The 20,770-nt window shown below is 38.9% G+C and overlaps 2 protein-coding genes across 2 annotated transcripts in view; both read right to left on the bottom strand.

Moving 5' to 3' along the window:
• Positions 1-2,002: 2,002 nt before the first annotated feature.
• On the bottom strand, positions 2,003-3,374 carry LOC117790979 (solute carrier family 25 member 40). Its single transcript, XM_034630605.1, has one exon. It carries the CDS (start codon positions 3,294-3,296, stop codon positions 2,073-2,075), a length of 1,224 nt encoding a protein of 407 aa, XP_034486496.1. The 5' UTR covers positions 3,297-3,374; the 3' UTR covers positions 2,003-2,072.
• An 8,016-nt stretch (positions 3,375-11,390) lies between these two features.
• LOC117789788 overlaps positions 11,391-20,770 on the bottom strand; it is a 39,615-nt gene continuing 30,235 nt past the window's right edge. The window contains exons 10-12 of the mRNA XM_034628921.1: positions 15,260-15,411; positions 14,351-14,466; positions 11,391-14,257 (exon numbers count right to left, since the gene is read on the bottom strand). Coding sequence (XP_034484812.1) covers positions 12,012-14,257; positions 14,351-14,466; positions 15,260-15,411 — 2,514 coding nt within the window. The 3' untranslated portion in view covers positions 11,391-12,011. The remainder of the gene's footprint in view (positions 14,258-14,350; positions 14,467-15,259; positions 15,412-20,770) is intronic.

The raw sequence follows: 20,770 nt of genomic DNA, 5'->3' as shown, positions 1-20,770 counted from the left end.
CAGCACGGCATCGGGGCAAATGTTGAAGGATGGCCAACAAACAGTAGGACCAAAAGAACCAAACACAACAGCTGTAGAAAGACAAGAACAACAATTCCCAATTGGGCTGGCCATCAACAACTTTTTTTGTGTGCTAGCATAAATATTTTTGAAACCATGTTGAAAAAAAGCAACAGCCTGAGTGAATATATGGACTATGGACACGCCCCAAGCTGAGCAAAGCCATTGGCGGGAGGAAAAATCCAATATATGTATTTGTGGGAACGGGAAAATGGTTGGATAAACTGGGAGGTTGCCAACGTTGCCGCCTTCATGTGGATAAGTAACAAATTGGCTTACACTGGCCCATGAACGAAATTCGCTTTAATATAATTTCAATTATTTAAGTGAAAGCATATTTTTAATGCGCTTTATTGGCAATTTTCATTTAACAAAGAAAAGTTCGACGATAAATGCTCGTAAGTTGCCTCGCGGATTATACGCACATACATATGTAATATATACGAGTATATATTTTTGCCCTCACTGGAGATGATCACTTTTGTGGGTTTTATTGCGATTGATATTTGATAAAGCTAACAAATTACTCGCCCTTTTTTTTTTATTTTTTATAAAAACTGCTAGTGTGAAACAAGCATAAAAAATGGTCAAATTCAGTGAGTATTCTCTGAAAACCGATGAGGATTTTTTAGTTCATTAACGATGAAAATAAGTTGGGGAAAAACAGATAGTGCGTGTGCATCTTTTTTTTAAATTTTTAAGGATATTTTTTATATTAATATTATATTTCATATTTTAATAAAAATGTTATATATTTAATATTAAGTGGACCAACTTAACTACGATTCACTGTGAATTTAAAATCATCCTCAATGCTCATCGCTAACAGACTGGCAGTTCCATTGAGCTCTTTTTTCGGCTACTTTGAAAATTGCGGTCAGCACAAACAGCCATAATCTTTTTTTACTTTGTGTATATTTTCTTTTGGAATGCTTTGTAAACTTTGCCTGTTCAATCTTCAAAAAAAATAAACTATACAATAAATATTCGCTAGGGAAATTAATTTTTTGGGTCAATTTTTGTTCTTTTAAGTTCAACCCAAAGTAGACATTTTTAATTAATTTGAGCAGTTCACAAGATGCAATTATATTGTCCCGTCTTTTCCGCTAACAACCATTAGTCCATCCAATCGAAAACAATTCTTAATTGCTTATGTTTAGTTTCGATATTTCTGATTTATATGAGTGCATTTTCTGCACTTGGCCACAAAACGTGCGACTGGCCAAAAATACGGAGACTCGGCTTGGCCTATTGTTCGCATTGTTTGAATTTGGCACGAGCTGAAATTGGCGCTGTGGGCATTTTGAAATGTGAACGTGACCAGGGAACTGTTGCGAAGTTGTGGAGTGCAAAAGCAGACCGATTCGATTATTGTTCCAGTAACTGGAATTGAAATGGGCATACTTCAGACTCATTGACAGCATTGTTTTTTAGGCAAAAAATAGCATGGAACGAAATTTGGCAACTTAAAACAAAAGAATCACTCAATTGTTAGCTGAAATTGGAGAATGATCGACAAGTAGATATCCTATCATGCTTTAATACATTCATTTAAGAAATTCTTCATATAATAGATAGTTTCTGTACAACTTTTTAATTAAATTATGTTTGTATTACGGTGAGACGACATTCCATTTACATCTCTTTTGTCTTTGTATTAAATCAGAAATACATGCTGAAATGCCTCTGGAAACCGAAGATGCTTTGTATGGAGTGGGAAGTGTTACTTTCGAATGAATGCATATTTAATTCATATACCATCAGTTTAATTGCCTCCACATCCTTTTACATGTCAGCTTGAGTAAATGTTAAATTAAATTAACCGAAACCAACACTGAATTCGACGACAGCATTACTGTAAAGGCAGCAGCCCTTTGGCTGTAAGAGTAAAAAATAAATTGATTTCTTTTTGCCTTAATGAACTCAATTTAAAGCAATGATGTTAAGTTTGAACATAAAATATACTTCATTTTTATTTATAAAAGAAAAGATAGACTCGAACCTGGGGCCAACTAGTCGATGTCATCATCATTGACTAGCTTTGCATTTGGATTATTCTGCATCAATTGCGCATTGTGTTTATGAATATTGTAATAGAAGAAGTAAGATTTGCTGTACTCGAAAGTGGATATCATAATGGCACAGGCGGGCGCCACCTTGATCAAGCGTGGTCCGTAGCCAGCGAAGAGTCCACGGAATCCGAAGGCACGATAGATGGACGCCAGGCGGCTGAAGGTGGACTGCTTGCTTAACTCCTTGGCTGGTGAGTCAGTAAATATGACCCGTTCACCAAATTCGATTTGCTCATGTGTCTTGACCACGTCGAAGGGGCAAGTGACAAGGGCAGCTACCGAGCCTGATAACACGCCAGCGATAAAACTAAGCCCAAACGAAGGCTGCTCGCTGCTGCCGCTGATACAGATCTTGAGGTACTCATAGATGGGCCAATAGATGCCCGAGAAGGGCACATCCCGCAGTATGGTTGGTGGCAGGCCACGCCACAGTCCCGTAATGCCCTGCAAAGCGATAACATTGCGAACAAAGCTCATCATCTGGGCATAGCTGAGCCTCTTCGACTGCATCTTGGTGCGGACCAGCTCGATGGGACTGACAAAGGTCACAGCGAAGATACGAGCTGTCACTCCAGAGAGCATGGGCACCACCAGCGGGAGCTCCTTCTGGTTAGAGTCTATGCCCAGGGACACAGGAGGCGCAAAGTGATTCTTATAGATAGCAATGTATCTGGCCTTGAACTGCTCATAGGCTACAAAGTAGACAACAGTCGAGGGAAGCGCCGAGACGAGCGTAGGCCCCAATCCACTCCACAACGCACTGATGCCCTCGTGACGACTGATCTTCAGTAGTGCATCCAGAGTACTTGTAAACTGTGGCTTCATATTCTTACCCATGCTTGAGTATGAATTGGAGCCGCACGAGAAGAGATGATCCATCAGTCCGTTACAGTAGAGGAAGCACTTGTTGGAGCGCGTCTGCTGCGACTGCATTCGAGTCTTGATGACGTCCAAGGGGGTCATGAAACAGGCCGTGATCATGGCTCCACTGCAGGCGGATGCCACCTGCTGGAGTGGCCTAATTTGAAAGCGCGGATCGTTGAGCATTTTCTTGGGTTTCTTTGGGTTCTTCTTGTCGCCATCGCAATTGCCGGAGGATGAGTTGAAGCTGCCGTTGTTACCTTGGAGTAACGTGTCGTTGACGGCAGTTTCGCCTTTCGACATGGCAGTGTTGCGACTTCCGTTTCTGTTGTTTGTTTGACAGTTGACCGAGAAGTCGATTCGAGTTCAATGATTCTAACAAAAATATATTTCAAAATCTATTTGAAAAGATAGCTCTGCCAGATGTCTTCGTTTTGTAATGTCAACCCATTTGTGTAGCATGGCATGGCAACACTATCCAGCAAATGTCTGGCAGCGCTCGTTACTTTTAATTCAATGCCTGAATTTCGTATTCCGTTAAAGAGTCCTTTTTACGCTACGAGTACAAGTACAACATTATTAAAATAGCACTATATTCCCCCCTCCATTGTTTCAGCTTTATTTTCGGCAATTACCAGGCGACTCCGTTCAGATGCAATTTGCCGCTCCAATTTAACAAAGCTTAAATTGCGAAATTGCGAAGAGAGGCAGTCAAAAAGCGTAACGAGGTAACTTCCTCGTTGGGGAATAAGACTACAAAGACGCGTCGGATGGAAACCTGAATCCACCTCAAAGTCGCACGCCAAAGAATTTATAGAAACAACTCTACCAATGGTTGAATAATTCCCTATGTTTCTGAGTCTGGTTTCATTTTTTGCAACCCTTGTAGTAGTATATTCAAAGCTTGTCGACAAAATTATTGACATCAAAATGATGTGAATAGCATTTTGGTTCACTGGCTCTGACTGGAATAAAACACAAATTGAGCATCATCGTTAGTCTATTAACTTCAATAAACAAAAAAAGGTGGCCCCTTTCAGCTTATGGTGAAAATGGTAACGATTACATGCATGCAATTTAAACTGTGTGTAGAAAATAAAGTTAATATTGGCAATTTTAGCTAAAAATAATAACGATCAAAATGAAATTTTGCATTGCAGAAAATTCTAATTAATGAATTTAATTTAGATAAAGTTCCAGCAGTATATATTCAAATTGAAATTGGAGATAATTTGTAAAATAATATTTCAATAATTTATATTTATTTACCAAATGCATAATGCAACATAACTATGAAAATGAATTTTTTACCAAATGAGTGTAACTGCATTACAATTCCATGTTTGCTTCTATTTCATTACCTTTATGAATTCATGAACTGTTCAGAATCTCTTTCCTCTCTTCGTCTCTGGCTGCACTTTTAAAGTCCCATTGTGCATAAGGCCATGGAATTTGGGAAACGTAAAAAAGGCAACAAAAAAGTAGAACGCAAACAACAACAGATACAACATCAAGGACAGCATGTAAAGCAGGAGAAAGAGGAACGGCTGACAAAATGTAGCGCTGATATGATTACGTTGTAAGAGACGAGCCAACAGAAGTTTGGGATACCAAAAAGAACACTTTAAATGGCAGGCCTTCTATGCGTGTGTGGAGACTAAAAGACTGAAAAGAGAGTATAAGCGTCAAGCGCTAAACGAGGTGTGGAGCGAGTGCTGAAGGAAATATGCCAAAGACATGCACAACTCTCACACCCTCACACCCGCACAGTCCCTAACGCCCCCTCGAACTGCAGACATTGTCTAACATTTATGAGTAACTCGGGTATTCGGAATTCGACACGTAGCTGCTGCTGCGTGGCACGTAGTTTCAGATTGGTAGGGGATCTACTTATACTTGGGATCGGTACAGACTTCGGGGTCATGGTTAGGGTGTGTGTTGAGGCATGAGCATGTGCCGGTGTGGAGCTGGTAATTGTGGTGTAAAACTGTGGAATAACAACACTTAGTTGCTTGCTAATACGAGCACGTGTTAGTTCCGTTACACAGCACTGGTTCGCATGTGATAAGGTTGTTTTCAATGGCTCCGAGGTATCGTAGGAGAATATTGAAAAAGTCCCCTAAGAAATGTGAATTAAAAGCAAATCGTTGAGTAAAATGCATCATATGCATTATAAATGCTATTAAAATTGATCTACGTCAAGGAAAAATAATGAGAAAAGTATTATGAGAGAAGAGTCAACTTCGAAAAATATTATGAAAGAAGAGTAAACATATCGTAAAGCCCAAGGGCCAAAAGGAAATTATCCAGATCCGCAACAGCTGCCGAACTGCATTTGTCAACAGAGCGGAACATGCGACTTTAATCAGCTTATGTCAATGTAACACAGTTGAAATTTTAACGTGGGCGTATTTTTATTTAATTTAAGTCAAAAATAAATTGAATGAAGCGCCACCGAAAATGTGCACAGCAATTGTTAAAACATTGACGCATGCCTCATGCTACTTGCCACTTGCCGCACACCGCGCCGCAAGCCAATTGAAAGCCTTTCGAAACACCAATCCATCCGCCAAGGCAAGGAAAACTTGCAGACAAAAAGTCAGAAGAGGAAAAACCGAACCGAACCCAAACGAGGCGTGCCAAGGCGAAAATGTAGCGCATACCATTCACCGCACAATTCCATTACGTAAAGCAAACATCAGCTGCCGTTTGGCGTTTGGCATATGAACGTATCGACAGGGATTCGCATTGGGATTGTGGTGCTGTGGTGCTGTGGAGATGAGAGCGGTGTCAGCTACAAACTGAATGCCAGTAAAGGCAACATATTGAATATTGATGCGCATCGATTTCGACTTGAAACGGCAAAAAGTTCAAGCCAACACACACACACCCACACTCTCACACACGCACTCTTTGTTTATAATAAAAACATTTGCAATTTCTTATTGCTACACAAACCTATTGATGTTAACACTAGGCAACAAAATTAAATATTCAGCTAGCTATCACAAATTTTTGAAATAGTTTTACATTTACTCTTCTCTCGCTACGCATGCAGTACATTTATTATTCATTAGTTATTAATTAATTTATGCAGAATTTATTATTCATACATAATATTATTCAAATTAGTGTAATGCTCTCTAATTACAAACACTTGCTGATATTCTGGATGTTACTGATTGTATTGATACGCCAAATATGTATTTGAATAAATTTAGATAATTTTTATTACATAAATAATTTATTGCGTTTTGGATATACTTTGAATAATTTTCCATTAAATTTCCATCCAAACTTCCTTGTGCTCCTTAGCATGCTCAGACAGATTTCCGCAAAAATTATGCTTATGTTGTTTTAATGGAGTTTAGCTTAAATAATTTAATCTTAATTTGTTTTATTGGCTTACATATTTTCGATCTTATGATTTGAGTGTACTTTAAGTTAAGAAGTGGAGTTCACAACCAGTGCGCTTATTAATGATTTATCGAGCTATTTCAAAGTCAACTCTGTATTCAATTTTGTGCACTCATGTTGGTCGGTGTAGTCAGCACTCAACTGGGTTAAAAGACTGCATTCAGCTCAGAGCTGTGTTGGCGGCAGCCAAGCAATTTGGGTATGCGCGTCGAGCATTTAAAACAATTGGTGCCAAGCAATTACAAAGGGAGATGAGGACCAAACTGCAAACTGTGAGGGGAGAGAAGAGGAGAGACGAACCAAGGCCTTTCGCAGCAAATTAGCGACAAGTGCGTGGCAGACAGCGCGAGGGAGCGATGGAGATGGCGGCGACAACAGCGACCCAAATTGCAAATTGCAACAAACTTGGCGGGATGTGGAGCAATGTTGGCGACAACGTTGTCATCGTTGTCGTCTGCATAAGTTTACGTTTGCAATAAGCAAATTGAACGTAAAGCCCGAAAGGCGCTCTAAAGTATGCTACAAAAATAAAAGTGCTTGCCTTTAGTTGGTGGTGCAAGTGTCGGGCTGTCAATGCGTCTCATTTGGCATATGAACGCTGTGCCATGCCACGCACAAATGGCGCATGCCACGTGCCACCAAACCGCAATATCATGGCGTTAATTGCTACTCGAAGGCAGTTAGACTCGTACTCGTTTTCGTCCTCGTCCTCGTCCTCGTTCTCGTCCTCATGGAGGCAGTCAGGCGGAAGACGACGCCACGTTGCATCAATGATGCTGCCTCACTTCTAGTTCAAGTCACGTTTTATAAAGTTTTCTCCCAGCTTTTCTGCACTCCGATTTACCCTTAAAGGATATATTTTTTATATTCCTGTAATTGTCCTCTAGCACTTTGTTTTTGTAAATGCCGAGAATAGCAAAAATGGGGGAAAAAAGTTTTAAAAACCAAATAAATAAAGTGTGCTCCATCATAAATCTTGTGTTTGTGTGCGTGTGTCTCATGTCTAGCCGTACACTCGGTCCCCCTCTCCCATTTATTTTACTTCCGTCTTTGCCTGATGCATAATTTAATTTAAGATTTCAAAATTAAAGAGTGCTATTGTCTCTCGCTTGTCTATGTTCATATACTTTAATATTTCCTGCTCTCTTAAATAATTGTATATTAATTTGTTACAGGCAACTCTGATTAATTTTAAATACGCACCTCATTTCCCGAATTACTTGCTAATATCAAAAAGATGCGGCATTACACGGGCCATTGAACTGCAACCACAATGTAAAGCCAAAAACAAATAAACAATTATGCACAGGAATTCAAATGAAATGAGCTCGACGCGCACTCCAAAATAACCGACAACAGCAACTAATTATATTAAATTAAATATTTATTTTATTATTTTTACCACGACTATTGCAAATGTGTTTTACTATGCAAATTATTCGAATACAAAAACATCAAATCGTCCACAAAATTACGTTCAATTTAAAAACAGCACATTTACTTGTTGTTTTACTGTTGTTAATGTATTTTCGCAGTCAAAGTAATTAATAGCTAGTTCCAACTTAATTTGAAAATTTACGCCAGCAACAACAAATTCTATTTACTTGCAGTATTTTTGAACATTATCTTCTAATGCTAATGTAAAATAAAACTCAATATTGCATTTAATTAAAATTACCACACGTGACTTCTTAATCAGAAATCAAATAAAAATGTTGTATGAATCCAATCATAGTTCGATTATTTGATTTAAATATTATGCTTGCCTCCGATTATATACCCAAACTATATTTGACATAAGTCCTTTGTTAATTTAAAAAAAAATGGAAACCAAATTTTAAACTTCATTTCTTAAATTAAACATCATCCGCTATAATAATAACAAAGTCGGTAATAGTATAAAGTGCATTATATTTTAGCTCAAATATTAAATCTTTCGTTGTACAAATACAGATTACAATTATTGTCGGTTTTAATTTAAAGTTACATATGTCCATTGTTGATTTCTGCCTGGTTTTTTATTAAATTATTAAAATTTTCATTAAAAAGTCAAACAATGTAAGGTACATTATTATAACAAAAAAAATGAAAACAAACAAAAGCCATCAACATACAGTTAAAAACATAATTTACATATTTATTTTGGGTTTTGTGTATTTTTTTCGTTTTGCCTTTTTTCATTATTCATATTTGCTTTTTGAGCTTTTGTTATTTGCTTTTTATATGTATAAAGTAATGCCCGGGCTTGTCATTGTCTGGAATGTTTAACCAGTTTATTTTTGAATTCTATTGGATTTAAACTGTTGACCCTGTTGGTATTTAAATAAATATATTGTATGAATAAAGCTTATTCATATTAAACTTATAATACTAATTATAAAGTGCATTAATTAGTCATGACGTATTTAAGCTGTTTAATTTATGAAAAAGAAATTCACAAATTTCATCGTATATGCATTTATTATGAGCAATTATGTTTGTTTTCCTGTCCCTGTCACTTTTAATTAATGTTAATGTATTTAACATAATTTTTACTTAATTTTCGGCACTGGCAATTTTAATTTAATGCGATTAAATATTAAATTTCAAACCTGTTCTCTCATGAATATACTTACATTATTATACATCTTAATACATAAAAGTATTTTAAATCATTTCAGACTGACGAGTATCTTAAGGTCGAGCAAATAGAATTTTCGTAATTTCGTTCAATTGAAATTCTTCTGTCTGCGTCTCGCAAAAACTCAGCAAATATTGAAACTATAAATCAAATATGTGGTCGAAATTGTATGCAACTGTATTTATGCTCAACTAGTTATTACCAGTCTGCAGGAAGTTCGAACTATTGTACTATTCCTTTTCTGCTATTTATTTATATATTTCCCTTCCCTTTCATTTTAATATCCTACTAATATGCGGTTCTCAGCAATTTTGGTAAGCAATTTTTCGTTGAGAGGAAGTGGGAAAGATATTTGGTGGTTTTGTTGGTTGAGTTCTTTATTTTGGTTTGTGGGTTTGGCTTGAAATTTCAGTAGTTAACTCAACTTAATCAAAAAATAGTAGCATTGTTAAAGGGAGTCTATTGTAAGATATCTTTAAGTTAAATTAATTTTTTGAATTGATATTTTAGAAATTCTGTTCGTATAACATTTTGCATCAGTCAATTAAGCCAATGCTCTAAACATTTTTGTTCAGATGACTTGCACTGAAAATATGCACAAAGGGAAATGCTCAAAAGGCAATAACCCACATGACGAGAAACTCGGGTAAAAAATGGCATTCAAATTGAGTGAAGAAAACGTTTCAAGCATTTTTCAATTGTGGCAAATTAACAAAGCCGACCAGCAGGAAAATCATTCTCACAGATGGAAATAGATCCAGGCTATGACAATGTCATGTGTGGCATTCGCAGAGTAACATGAAGTTTTGTCCTTTCAGTTCCCTTTGACGTGCAAATAAATGTCATGTGCTGTGGACACCACAATACGATAGATGCCCTGAAGCTATGTTCAAAATCTATTTGATTGCCTTTGAACAAGAAAATTCTGATAAATTTGTTGTCGGGTTGCCTCAGTTAGTTGGCAATGTCCGCCTAGGGCTCAGCTAATAGAGTCAAATTGGTATTCGTTCTGCTTGGCAGTTACTTAACATTATTTAGCGAAAAAAACACAAATCTTTATGCAAAACAAAAAATTAGAAAGAAAGAAATCTACTTCCTTTTTTCCCAAAAATATATAAAAACAATTCAATTGTGTGAACAATTGAATTAGAACTTTTGTACTTCCTTTGTTGATTCTGTTCTGTTTATGGCAAGGAATTTAAAATTTAAGAGAGGGAGAGAGGGAAAATCAACTTGTACACTTGCTCGCCAAAGTTGTTGGCATGTTGGATCAGATGAAGTAAAAACGTTCTAGCAACAACTGCATTACATCAATTTGCATAAAATGCCCCTCCAAAAAAGTAGAACAAGAAGAGAGAAGGCAAACGTCGACACAATAACTCAATTCGCTGGAAAACCGAAAAGTAATTCACAAAGCAAAGGCATAAAAGCCGGCACAGAACTTTCACAGGCAGGCACAAAATGCTTCAGGATAGAGTTTAGGGAACAGCGCAACTATTTTGTGGTGACAACTTTGATATAACTCCCTGCGGCAAAAACATAGACAACAACGAAAACAACAACTACTCGCTGAATGCCAAATATTTGAAAAATGTGCAGTTTCACAAATGTTGACATTTCTAGAGATTCAGCTTCACTTCTGAATTGTTGTTGCTGATTTGTTGAATAAATTGTCGCAATTGCAAATTAAGTTGACAGCTCCAAGGAATTGGTTTTTCTGTATTGGCAAGTCCTGAATCGTAAGTAGCTACTTTCTACTTTCTGCCAAATTGCTGACACAATAGTTGGCCAAGTTTTGCTAGGGAAATTGCGTATTGTTATGCTTATTCGCAGGTAACAACTTTCAAAAGCGGTTAAAACAAAGTTTCATCTGTTGTAACAATAAGCTGAAGTAAACGAATTGAACTTACGAGTAAATTGGATAATTATGTATATTTTTGTGCTTATATCTAGGTTAATTGTAATTTAATTATCATAAGGCACTAAGTAATCCTAAGTTTCTCTTCTCATAATACTTGTTAACGATTTTGCCATTTACAAAACTCGATTTGCAATACAAACTATTTTTGCTTTTTCTCACTCATATACGATCTATTGATGATTCAATTTATGCTTAAATACTATTCATTTTCTTATTCACATATTTATTTCCTTAATTATTTTTGGCTTTTTTATCTATATTATTTTTAATAGTTAATACAAGTGTTTCTAAACTTAAATTTTTTTAAATCAGTTATTTCGTAAGTTTTTTTTTACATTTTCTTAAAATGTTATATTTTAACAAAAATTTTCAATGACTTTAAAAGCTTACAAAGCTGTTACCTTGACCTTTTATATTTTCATACTTTTCATCATAAGATAATATGTTTGAATTACAATTCTTAATTTGAAAATTCGTTTAGAAGTTTTTATTAAAATATCTTATGCAATATTAAATTTGGTATTTTGATATTTTTATTAAATTAAAAATTGTTCAATTACTAAATTCATAAATGATAATATTTCTTGTGTAAATTTCTGCAATTTTCTTGTGATTAGATATTCCCTCAAACGAGTAGTTTCCTTACTTTCAATAGTTATCTCGATATTCACCAATTTCGAATTTAAATCAAAGCCTAGCCAAACTTGCAACCTTATTGCCGTTGCGAAAAGTTGCAGAAACCAAAGCGACCACAAGCTGCAACCAAACTCCAGCTGCAATCCGACCGCCAAGTCAGAGATAAACTTTCCTTTTCCGAAATGTATTATTAAATTTACGCAAACACTATAAAATTCTGACATGCTGCGCGTGAGGAGCCCAAACCACAAGTCGTCAGTCGTTTTAAAGGATTTGGCAGACGACTCTGCGAGTTTTTTGTCTGAGCTCTGGCTTAGTCGCAATGCGGACTCAGCGGGCACAGTGGGCACAGCAGGCACAGTGGGACCCATTGTTGCACTGATGACGTCAACGTGAGGAACTGATTGCCAGATTCCCGGGTGTCTTATATATTGGTTGTAATACTTTTGTTGGGCTTCTGCTGCTGAAATTGCTGCAACTCCGTGCGCACAGTGCCCGTCGAGGAGGATGAAGATGATCCCGATGAGCAGAAGGAGGCAGCCGATGCCGGGGAGCCATTTGAAATAGTGGAATCTATGCGTGAATTTATTGCTGACTTGTCGCTGCTGCTTGCACTTGTAAATTCCTGGGGTGCAATGTCTTTGTTTGACGCCTGACGTTGCAATTGCGGTATGCGACTCGGGTTGCTTGCAACTGTTGTTGTTGTTGCTGTTGCTGTTGTTGTTGTTGTTGCTGTTGCTGTTGCTGATTGATGTGACAGTTGCTGTCCTGCGTGTGTCGCTGCTGGCGTCTCTGGCGACGTCTGCAGCAGACGTGGTATGAGTGATGTCCTGGAGGCGGACTTCGTCGGCTGGGCGTACAGGTCACCATTGGGCGCCGACCAGCTTGTGGGCGAGCTGGGCATTGAGGCGACACTTGCGCTCGCCGCAATGGCATAGACACACTCGGTGCGTTGACCCTGCGGTGGCGTCGCCTCATGCGCAGGCGGCACCGCCTCGAACGACTGAAAGGAGCCGCTCAGTGTGGACATGGCCGTGGCGACACCGCCCGCTCTCTCCTGTCCTGGCGACTGCTTGTTGCGCTTCAGGGACGTCGCCGGCGACTTGGGCACAATGGGGCCCACAATGAGCGTGTTTTGTGTGATTTGCGGTTCGCCTGGCTCATCCTCGCCACAATCCTGTGCCAGCATTAGCGGCGATGTGGTTACATTGCTGCTGTCCCGCCTGCGCCTGCCCAGCGTGCTGCTGATGGTCCGCGGCGGCGGCAGCGGCGCTATGAAGTTCTGTGGCGGCAACGAGTTGCGCTTGTAGCTGTGACTGTGACTGTGACTGAGACTGTGACTGCTCCGCAAATCCAGCGCTGTGGGCAGCACCTTGGGATAGTTGCGTTGCCGGAGCAGTTCAAGCTGCTGAGCGGCGGTCAGAGGTTGCAGGTGGAGCGGCTGCTCGTCGCGACTGGTCACATTAATGTCCACATCGTCGGCATGCACAAAGCTGGTCACCTGCTCATCCGCAGCCAGTATCATGTCCACAGGATCTGAGTGGGAATGGGAGTGCGAATAGGAGTGAGAGTGACTGTGCTGAGGCAGCAGAGTCGCATCGCTGGGCTCAGTCAGAGCAGAGTGCTGACGTTGCAGCAGCAACTCATAGTGCATGGCATCCTGGTGGTCGTGCATGTGCTGCGGGGTCAGCAGGGTGGCATCGGCTACCTCAATGTCCTGGCAGATTATAATACGACCATCTGTCTGGGCAGCTGGCGGTGGCGGTGGTGTGGTGTGAAAGCTGCCGGACTTGGGCAGCTTATGTGCCTGATTCTGATTCGGATTCTGATTGTGAGCCGACATCCACTCACACACCTTGGTGTGCGTGTCCACCGTGGAGGTGCTGAGCTGTCGCTGAATGGCATAGCCATTGATGGGCGACCTCTGACCCGTCTTGATTGCCTCATAGGTATTGGACTTGCGCACCACGTCCAGGATGTAGCTGTCGTCGCCATCGCGAGACTTGCTGCAGCGCTTCAGCTCGTCGTCGTTGGCCCCATCGTAGCTGAGGATGTTGCCACCCAGCTTGCGTTGCAGGGATGTGCTCCGCTTGCGTCGCTGGCGCAGCAGGAAGGTCGCATAGATGGCCACGTTCAGCACAATGAAGATGGCAATCAGTGCGATGAGCAACTGCAGCGTTGTCTCTGATTTGGCTATAGGCTCCGATGGCGAGGCAGGAGAAGCCGACGCCGAAGCCGAAGCTGCGTCCTCCCCATAATCATTAGCGTGCTGTCCAGGTTGAGTTACCTCATCCCCGGCCACGCCCACCCCCACCTCCCCGCTCTGCTGCCTGTGCACGTGTCCGAATGTGGGCGGTGCATTGTACATGTTCTCCGCTGCGGACGCCGTCTGCTCCGCCCCCGTCGACAGCGGCTCCTGCAGCAGCCATTTGAGTGTACGCACCGGATCCTCGGCGCCATTGTCACGTGCCCCGTATTTGCTCATATGACCCGTAATCACCTCGTTTCCGGCCATTGCCGATGTCGCTGTGCCACGCAGCTGTTGTTGTTGTTGTTGTTGCTGCCCCTGCTTCTGTATCGCTGCAATTTGATTCAGCTCGTCCGGCAGCTCTTTGTTCCAGAAATTCATGTAGATGCCACGGTACTTGTAACCGACTGTTGGCGGTATTCCTGCCATGGACACAGAAATTCAGTTGCCAGCATAAACAAACACATCAGAACGTGATGCTGAGTATGGCTTTTGTTTGAGATTGAAGTACTTACCTATATTGAGATAGGCCTGACTTCGCTTGTTAAACTCGGGCCAATCCAAGTCATAGCGATCCCATTCCAAGGCATGCGAGTTCAGAAATGTACGCTCCCAAGGATCCTTGGGATTACTATGAGAAGAATTGCAAATATAATGATTAGATAACTCTCTTATATTGCTTATTCTATTAATAACGATATGAATTGCAAATGAATTAGACTATTGTTTTATACAACTAAAATCAAATAATTTCTAACTGCTTCCTATTTGCTTTAAAAAATAATTCTTATTAAAGTTCGTTCCACTGATTCTCATACCCAATATCAAAATCGTAAATCGTATTCTAATTTTACTTGACAAAGTCGCTGAACAAGTACAAGCATATCCTGCAATTTATCTAAGCTCCTACAGCATTTTGATTATTAAATCTCATGGTCATATAGCTAATAAGTACGGATGTTCGGACATCAAAATGAATGCCAAAATGACTGCTAACGATGTCTGATTTCAGTTTTGATTTCCATTTTGCTCGAGCATTGCCGCATTTCAACTAATAATATTTGCATTGCTCGTATGGATGTTGGCCTGCTTATGGCTATTTTTGCAGTTGTTTTTGTAGCGAAATAATAATAAAAGCGGCAGTAAAAATTCTATTCATTTCACTGTCCGAGCGTTGCAGATTGCAATACGTGCCACAGCCCAGTTCCATGGATACCGCACATTGCATCCGCATCCGCACTCGCATTTGCATTTGCATGCAGAGCTGCGACTCTTCGTGTTGATGGCTCTTTGCCACCTCGTCTACCCATCTACTTGGTCTTTCCACCCGTTGCCGGTCTCGGTCTCGGTCCTATTGCCCATTTTCAATAGCAAACTTTCGACAAATACACTCTTCAATTCCCTTTACCACAGACAGTGCTTACCCTGTCTTTACGAAATTCGTCCAATATGCCATTACCGCCTCGGAAAGCAGCTTTTCCTGCACGGTATAGTTGTGACTGGGAAATGGTCCGGCCGGCGCCAGCGGTGCACCAAAAATGAACGCCAACTCCTCGCCCATAATGCTGTGTGGTAGCTGCAAATGAAAGTCATAAATATAAAGCTTATAAAATGACTAAATAAACACCCTTTCTGCGCAAAAATTATAATTATAATTGAAATTTTTAATTGAGAATATTTTTATAGCTATAATATTATATGTTATTCCAATCAAGCAATTTAAAAAAAATAAACCAATAAACATTTAATACAATATTATTCTGAAATACAACTGTAATGTAAAATGTGTAATATATACTTATCAATTTGTATTAATTCAAAATAATACAAATTCTCATTTAATTCAAAATAGCTTCATATCAGATTTTGGCTTACTCAATGTACCCTTTCAAAGGGTTTAATGTACCCTGTAATTTTCGGTGCAAATCTTTCAATTTTTAGATCAGATTGAAAAGCTTTTCAGCTACTTTTGACCAGTCAGCATCAATCTTCTTAGCGTCCCTGCATAAATATTTAGCCAGTGAGCCAGACAATAATTGAGGCGGGGCAGAGAGGAAGGGGCAGGACGAAGCAAACAGGACCAACAACTGCAGTAAGTTGGTAGGTAATAAAACCAACTTTATACTGTTGCCATGAAAAATGTAACAAAGTCACAAAGCATTTTGCCTGGCGGTCATAAAAATTGCTGTCGCCTTTTGTGGCCGTTGTCCTTCTTCCATTTCCCAGCTCATTTTCACTTATTTTCATTCTTGTCGCCAGCTTTGGGGACATTTATGGATGATGAATGTCAGTTTTGATTTTGATTTTCTTCTATTTTGATGAAATGCGCAAATATGGAAAAGTAAGTATATTGGCTTTGACGCCATTTTATTGTGTCGTTTGATGAATTTTAGGTTCAATAACCTTTTCATTAGATATGCGACATTGCAAAGCCAATCAGATGATACATAAATTTACTTTTATTATCAGAACTGATTTCATGTACCAGCATATGTTTATTTCGTTGCTAGCCAAGTTCTGTAATACTTGAAAGCAGGGAATCAAACCGAAACAAATATATGTACGTCCTGAAATAACTATTTCGGTAAAAGGTTCGAATCTTGGTCAAAAATAATTAAATTTCAAAAAAGGAAAATAAATTGAATAAAGAATGAATTAAGAGGCCAAATCATGATCAAAATGACATTCCGTTTAAAAATCTATTCAGTTTTGATCAAGTTATGACAGTTTGAATTTGGACAAATTTTTGACCTATCAACTTAACCACAACCGTACCGGTACAAATGTTTCGGTATTTGGTTCTTGACAGAGAATTTTCAATCGGTTACGGTTTCAGTTCCATTACCAAAAATGAAACGGTTAGTGTCGGTTAACGGTTCCCTGCTTGAAAGTATTCATCATTTGGAAATAAGTCGCTTAATTCAGAGAAAATTAATTGACAATTTTCAACCATTTATTAACACTTAAAATATTATCGTTATTAATGACAGAGATTTTTAAATACTTTTTGTTTTTATTAATTACCTCAATTTATGAAAAAGAAGTTCAATATTTGCATCAATTTTATGAATTGTTGGATGAATTATGCCAGTTGAAAGAAATATTAAACTGCAAATTAATTGACTGTTTTAATATTATACATGAAGTTTGTTTTCGGCAAAGCTTAATTTAATATTGTTGATTGGACACCATAAGCACTTCCTGTCCGAAATCATTATAAAAAGTAAAAATAATAGCGGAAAACGGAAAATTAATTTCAAATAATGCGTAATATATGTTTGCTATCCCCTCCAGAATCTCTATGTATATTTGTTTACCTTTCTCTCTCTATCTGCGTCTATTTCTGTTACTCTATCTCTATTTCCGATTTTCCTCAACGCCAACGGAAGCAACAATTTGACTGAGCGCAATTTGTCCTAATAAACCTAATGGAGTTGAGTTAGAGTGTAAAATTACCAAAAATGTTTGCCTTATTCGCTCTATGAAGCGAGGAAGTGGGCGTGGCATGGCCTTTGGGACAAGGTGGGCGGTTGGTATAATGGAATGATTGGGAGTGTTGGGTAATTTATAAAGTATCATGTTCTTATCTCAGAGGCTTTAATAAGATTAAACTCACCCACGTCAAGACTGTTGGTCTTTAATTTTGATCTGGTCTAACGAGTAATTAATATTTTCGGCGACACTTGCAAAGTTCTTTGTTCGTACTCATATTATTTGGTGACCCATAAAGTATGCAACACATTTAACGTTACGTAAAAAGTTTTTATTATTTGCCAAAGTCTTGAGTCGAATTTCTTTTATGAATGCGGTCAAAAAGTTTTCCGCCCTTTGCCGCCTGCGCGACGAAAAATGAAATAAAATTTTAGTTTTATTTTTATTTATATTATTTTCATGAATTTTTCGTTTCCTTTCTCTTACAATTTATGTCTCATTGTTATCAAGAGTGGCATGGTGGAAAGTTTTACCAGACACAGAGGGAAAGGACAAGAACCAAACAGGACATACTTGAAATTCCCAAAATGACTGAATTTAATATGCATAACATATTAAACTGTAAACGAGCCTTGCCAATTCTCGAGATACACAAAAGTAATATCAAATAACTGACTAAATTGAACTGTAGCTCACTCTACTGTTGGGTTTTTGTGGTTGAACGACATTATTATTGGTTATTAGAAAATATTTTTCTAATATTAAAACAGACGCATAAATATTGCAATGTCTAATGTTGCGATAACATAATAAACGATGCCGAGCTCTGAGCCAAATTTATGTGCACAAATGCCACAAATTTTTCGACTGTCTTTCTCATGTTATTTCATTTTACGAGCTGTTTTTAAATGCAATTGATTCTAACTGGCAATTTCTGCTGGTCCCCATAAAAGCTACTTTACTGGCGCTTAAGAACTTCTTTCATTCGCATCATTTTCGCCATTTTAAAAATTGCCCTGAGCTGAGCTGCCTTCGCGTGCACTTCAGAGCAAGTACCAATAAGTATGTCTCCCTCAGCTGCCATTTGGTAGGAGAACAGCAGCTCCTTGGACTCCATTTTCTCAACTGCAAACATGCAAGACATGTGCCAAAAAGTTTTACAATATGCCCGCGGCTTTAGGCAAGATAGTCTTTCGAGGAGCAGGAGAGACAGAGAGAGAGAGTCTGACTGGCAGTCAGTCAGTCACTTTGTCAGTTGGCATTAAATCTAGAGAGTGGGCGTGTGAGGGCGTCTGTTGTCAGTCAGTGAGTAGCCTGTGGAGGATGCTTAAGCATCAGCCTAGCATAAAAATAAACTTGGTCAGAAGATGCAGAAAGAAGCGCAGTTTATGCACAAATATTCGCATTCAACTGAGTTTTTGGCTTCGTCTCTAACAAAGCACAAAGCAAATGCCGCAAAAATAACCAAATAAATAAAAATAAAATGTCTGGCTAAAACGAGAAAAATGTTGTGGCATTGTTGAAACTCTCCCTGTACGAACACTCTCGAAATATGTATGTATGTGTGTCAGTCTCTGTGTATGTCTGTTTGTCTGTTTGGTTTGCTTGTTGGCTTATTTGTCTGGCAACGCCCCCGAGCACATGGGCTCTGGCTCTCGACTCTCAGCTCTCGACTCTCGGTGAGTATGAGTAGCGATAATTTGTAGGCAAGCCTCAGCCTGCAACTGTGCTTCAGCCTGCTTATCCCTCTTGGATCCTTTTCATGTGTACGCAGCAAGGCAAGCAGAGTTTTGGCTTTGCTTTGCCATGAAATATTTAAGTGAATTTCATTTTTTCATAATTTATTTGTAACTAATGCGCTCTGGCGCTTTGCGTTGATCGTCCTCTCATTTTTTCTCATATCAAACACATAAATATAAATGTCGTTTAAGCTACGCGACATGCTCTCATCTATTATTTAGCTACTTTCCAACAGAGTCCTGCAAAAATGCGAAAAACAACGATACACTTAAAGACTTCACACATTTTCCCTGGATTCAGACAGTCTCTCTTTGGGTCTATAATTTATCATTCATTGCATTGTATTATTCTAGTTTAATTGCTGGCTATTAAAAAGTTGTTGCACTTTTCCCATTGCCAACACTTGCCACAACATTTGTAACTTATCATTTGAAAATATAAAAGTCTGTAATGCAGGAATTACGTTCCATTCCACTTGGTAGAAGTGGTTGGTTGGTCAACGTCTATTTTCATTTAGTTTGAGCTTAGTTGACTTGGCCATGGTTTATGGCCAACTTTGCACCCGAATTGCTGGCAGCCATAAAAATACGCTTAACTCTGAGCTAAAGTTTCTCAAAAATGTATAATGCGATACGAGTATAATAACTTTTTTTCGCTTGTGAAATTGTCCTTTTTATTTAGATTTTTATTTGACTTATCCTCATCCATTATTTCAGTTTCAGTGGACTTTATTTGTGGTTTTGTTTTGAGCTCTCCTTCTGGTTGCCAAAAGTTTGTTGAGCTCCCTAGCTTAAAGACTCCGCTTTGTTTTTATTAAATTATTCTATAATAATTTACAAAATATTAATATACTATTATTTCTCTGTTTATTCATTCTATTTAATTCGTTTTGTTGTTGTCAAATTAGCTGAATTGCCATTCACATTCAATTCGAATTGGCATTGATGCAATTGAACGTTTATTCAATTTCCATTTATTTCACATTTATTTATTTATTTCATCCCATCAAATTTTGGGTGTGTGCTCTATCAAAGTCTGTGTCCTCTCTAGCTCCCATTCTAATTACAAATCGATACACACATTTAATCATAACAGAGACAAGCAACGAAACAGCTATTTCACAAAGGCAATCAGCAGCAAATCCATAAGCATGAAAAAGCTATAAAAACTGGCGGCAACACAAGTTGGCCAAAACGGACACTCAGACAGATAGACTAAACATTAAGCAGAGACACAAATAACCAGACAGCTCAGTCAAGAAACCAGGCATCTATCCATTTGCCCACGGGCAACAGAATGAACCCCTCCACTAAAATGTGTCCCGCTGTCTTCTTAGTAACTGGCCCCCAAAGCTTAAAGCATGTTTGTTGCTTTTCAGCTCTTGTTTTGGTATGGTTTTTTGTTGTTGTTTTAGTGGACTTGAAGTCAGTTCATTGTCTTTATTACGATCGTTACGGACCGCGGCCTGTACAGCCTGCAAACTTGTGAATTGTTCTGTTGAAAAGCCGAAACGGAGGCCAATGATGGAATGACCCAGCAGATGGAAGTCAGCAGCCACAACCCGAGTGCCAGTTAGAGACCACAACGGGGACAGAGACAGGGGAAGGACAAAGTTTTTGAAAATTATTTGGCCAGGCAGTACATGAAAACTCATTAAATGCCAACTCATGCTGGTTATTTGGGAAAATACTCAGTGGTTTCTTTGACCACAGCATTTAAATTAAACGCGCTGCGTAATTGGAATCACAATTTGACGTGCTTAC

This window comes from Drosophila innubila (assembly GCF_004354385.1).
Source record: "Drosophila innubila isolate TH190305 chromosome 3R unlocalized genomic scaffold, UK_Dinn_1.0 2_E_3R, whole genome shotgun sequence".
Taxonomy (NCBI): Eukaryota; Metazoa; Arthropoda; class Insecta; order Diptera; family Drosophilidae; genus Drosophila; species Drosophila innubila.
Note: the sequence above shows the minus strand (reverse complement) of the source record. Positions and strands in the feature narration are given on the sequence as shown.

Coding starts and splice junctions, on each gene's coding strand:
- LOC117790979 (XM_034630605.1), bottom strand. CDS start 3,296: ATGTCGAAAGGCGAAACTGCCGTCAACGACACGTTACTCCAAGGTAAC.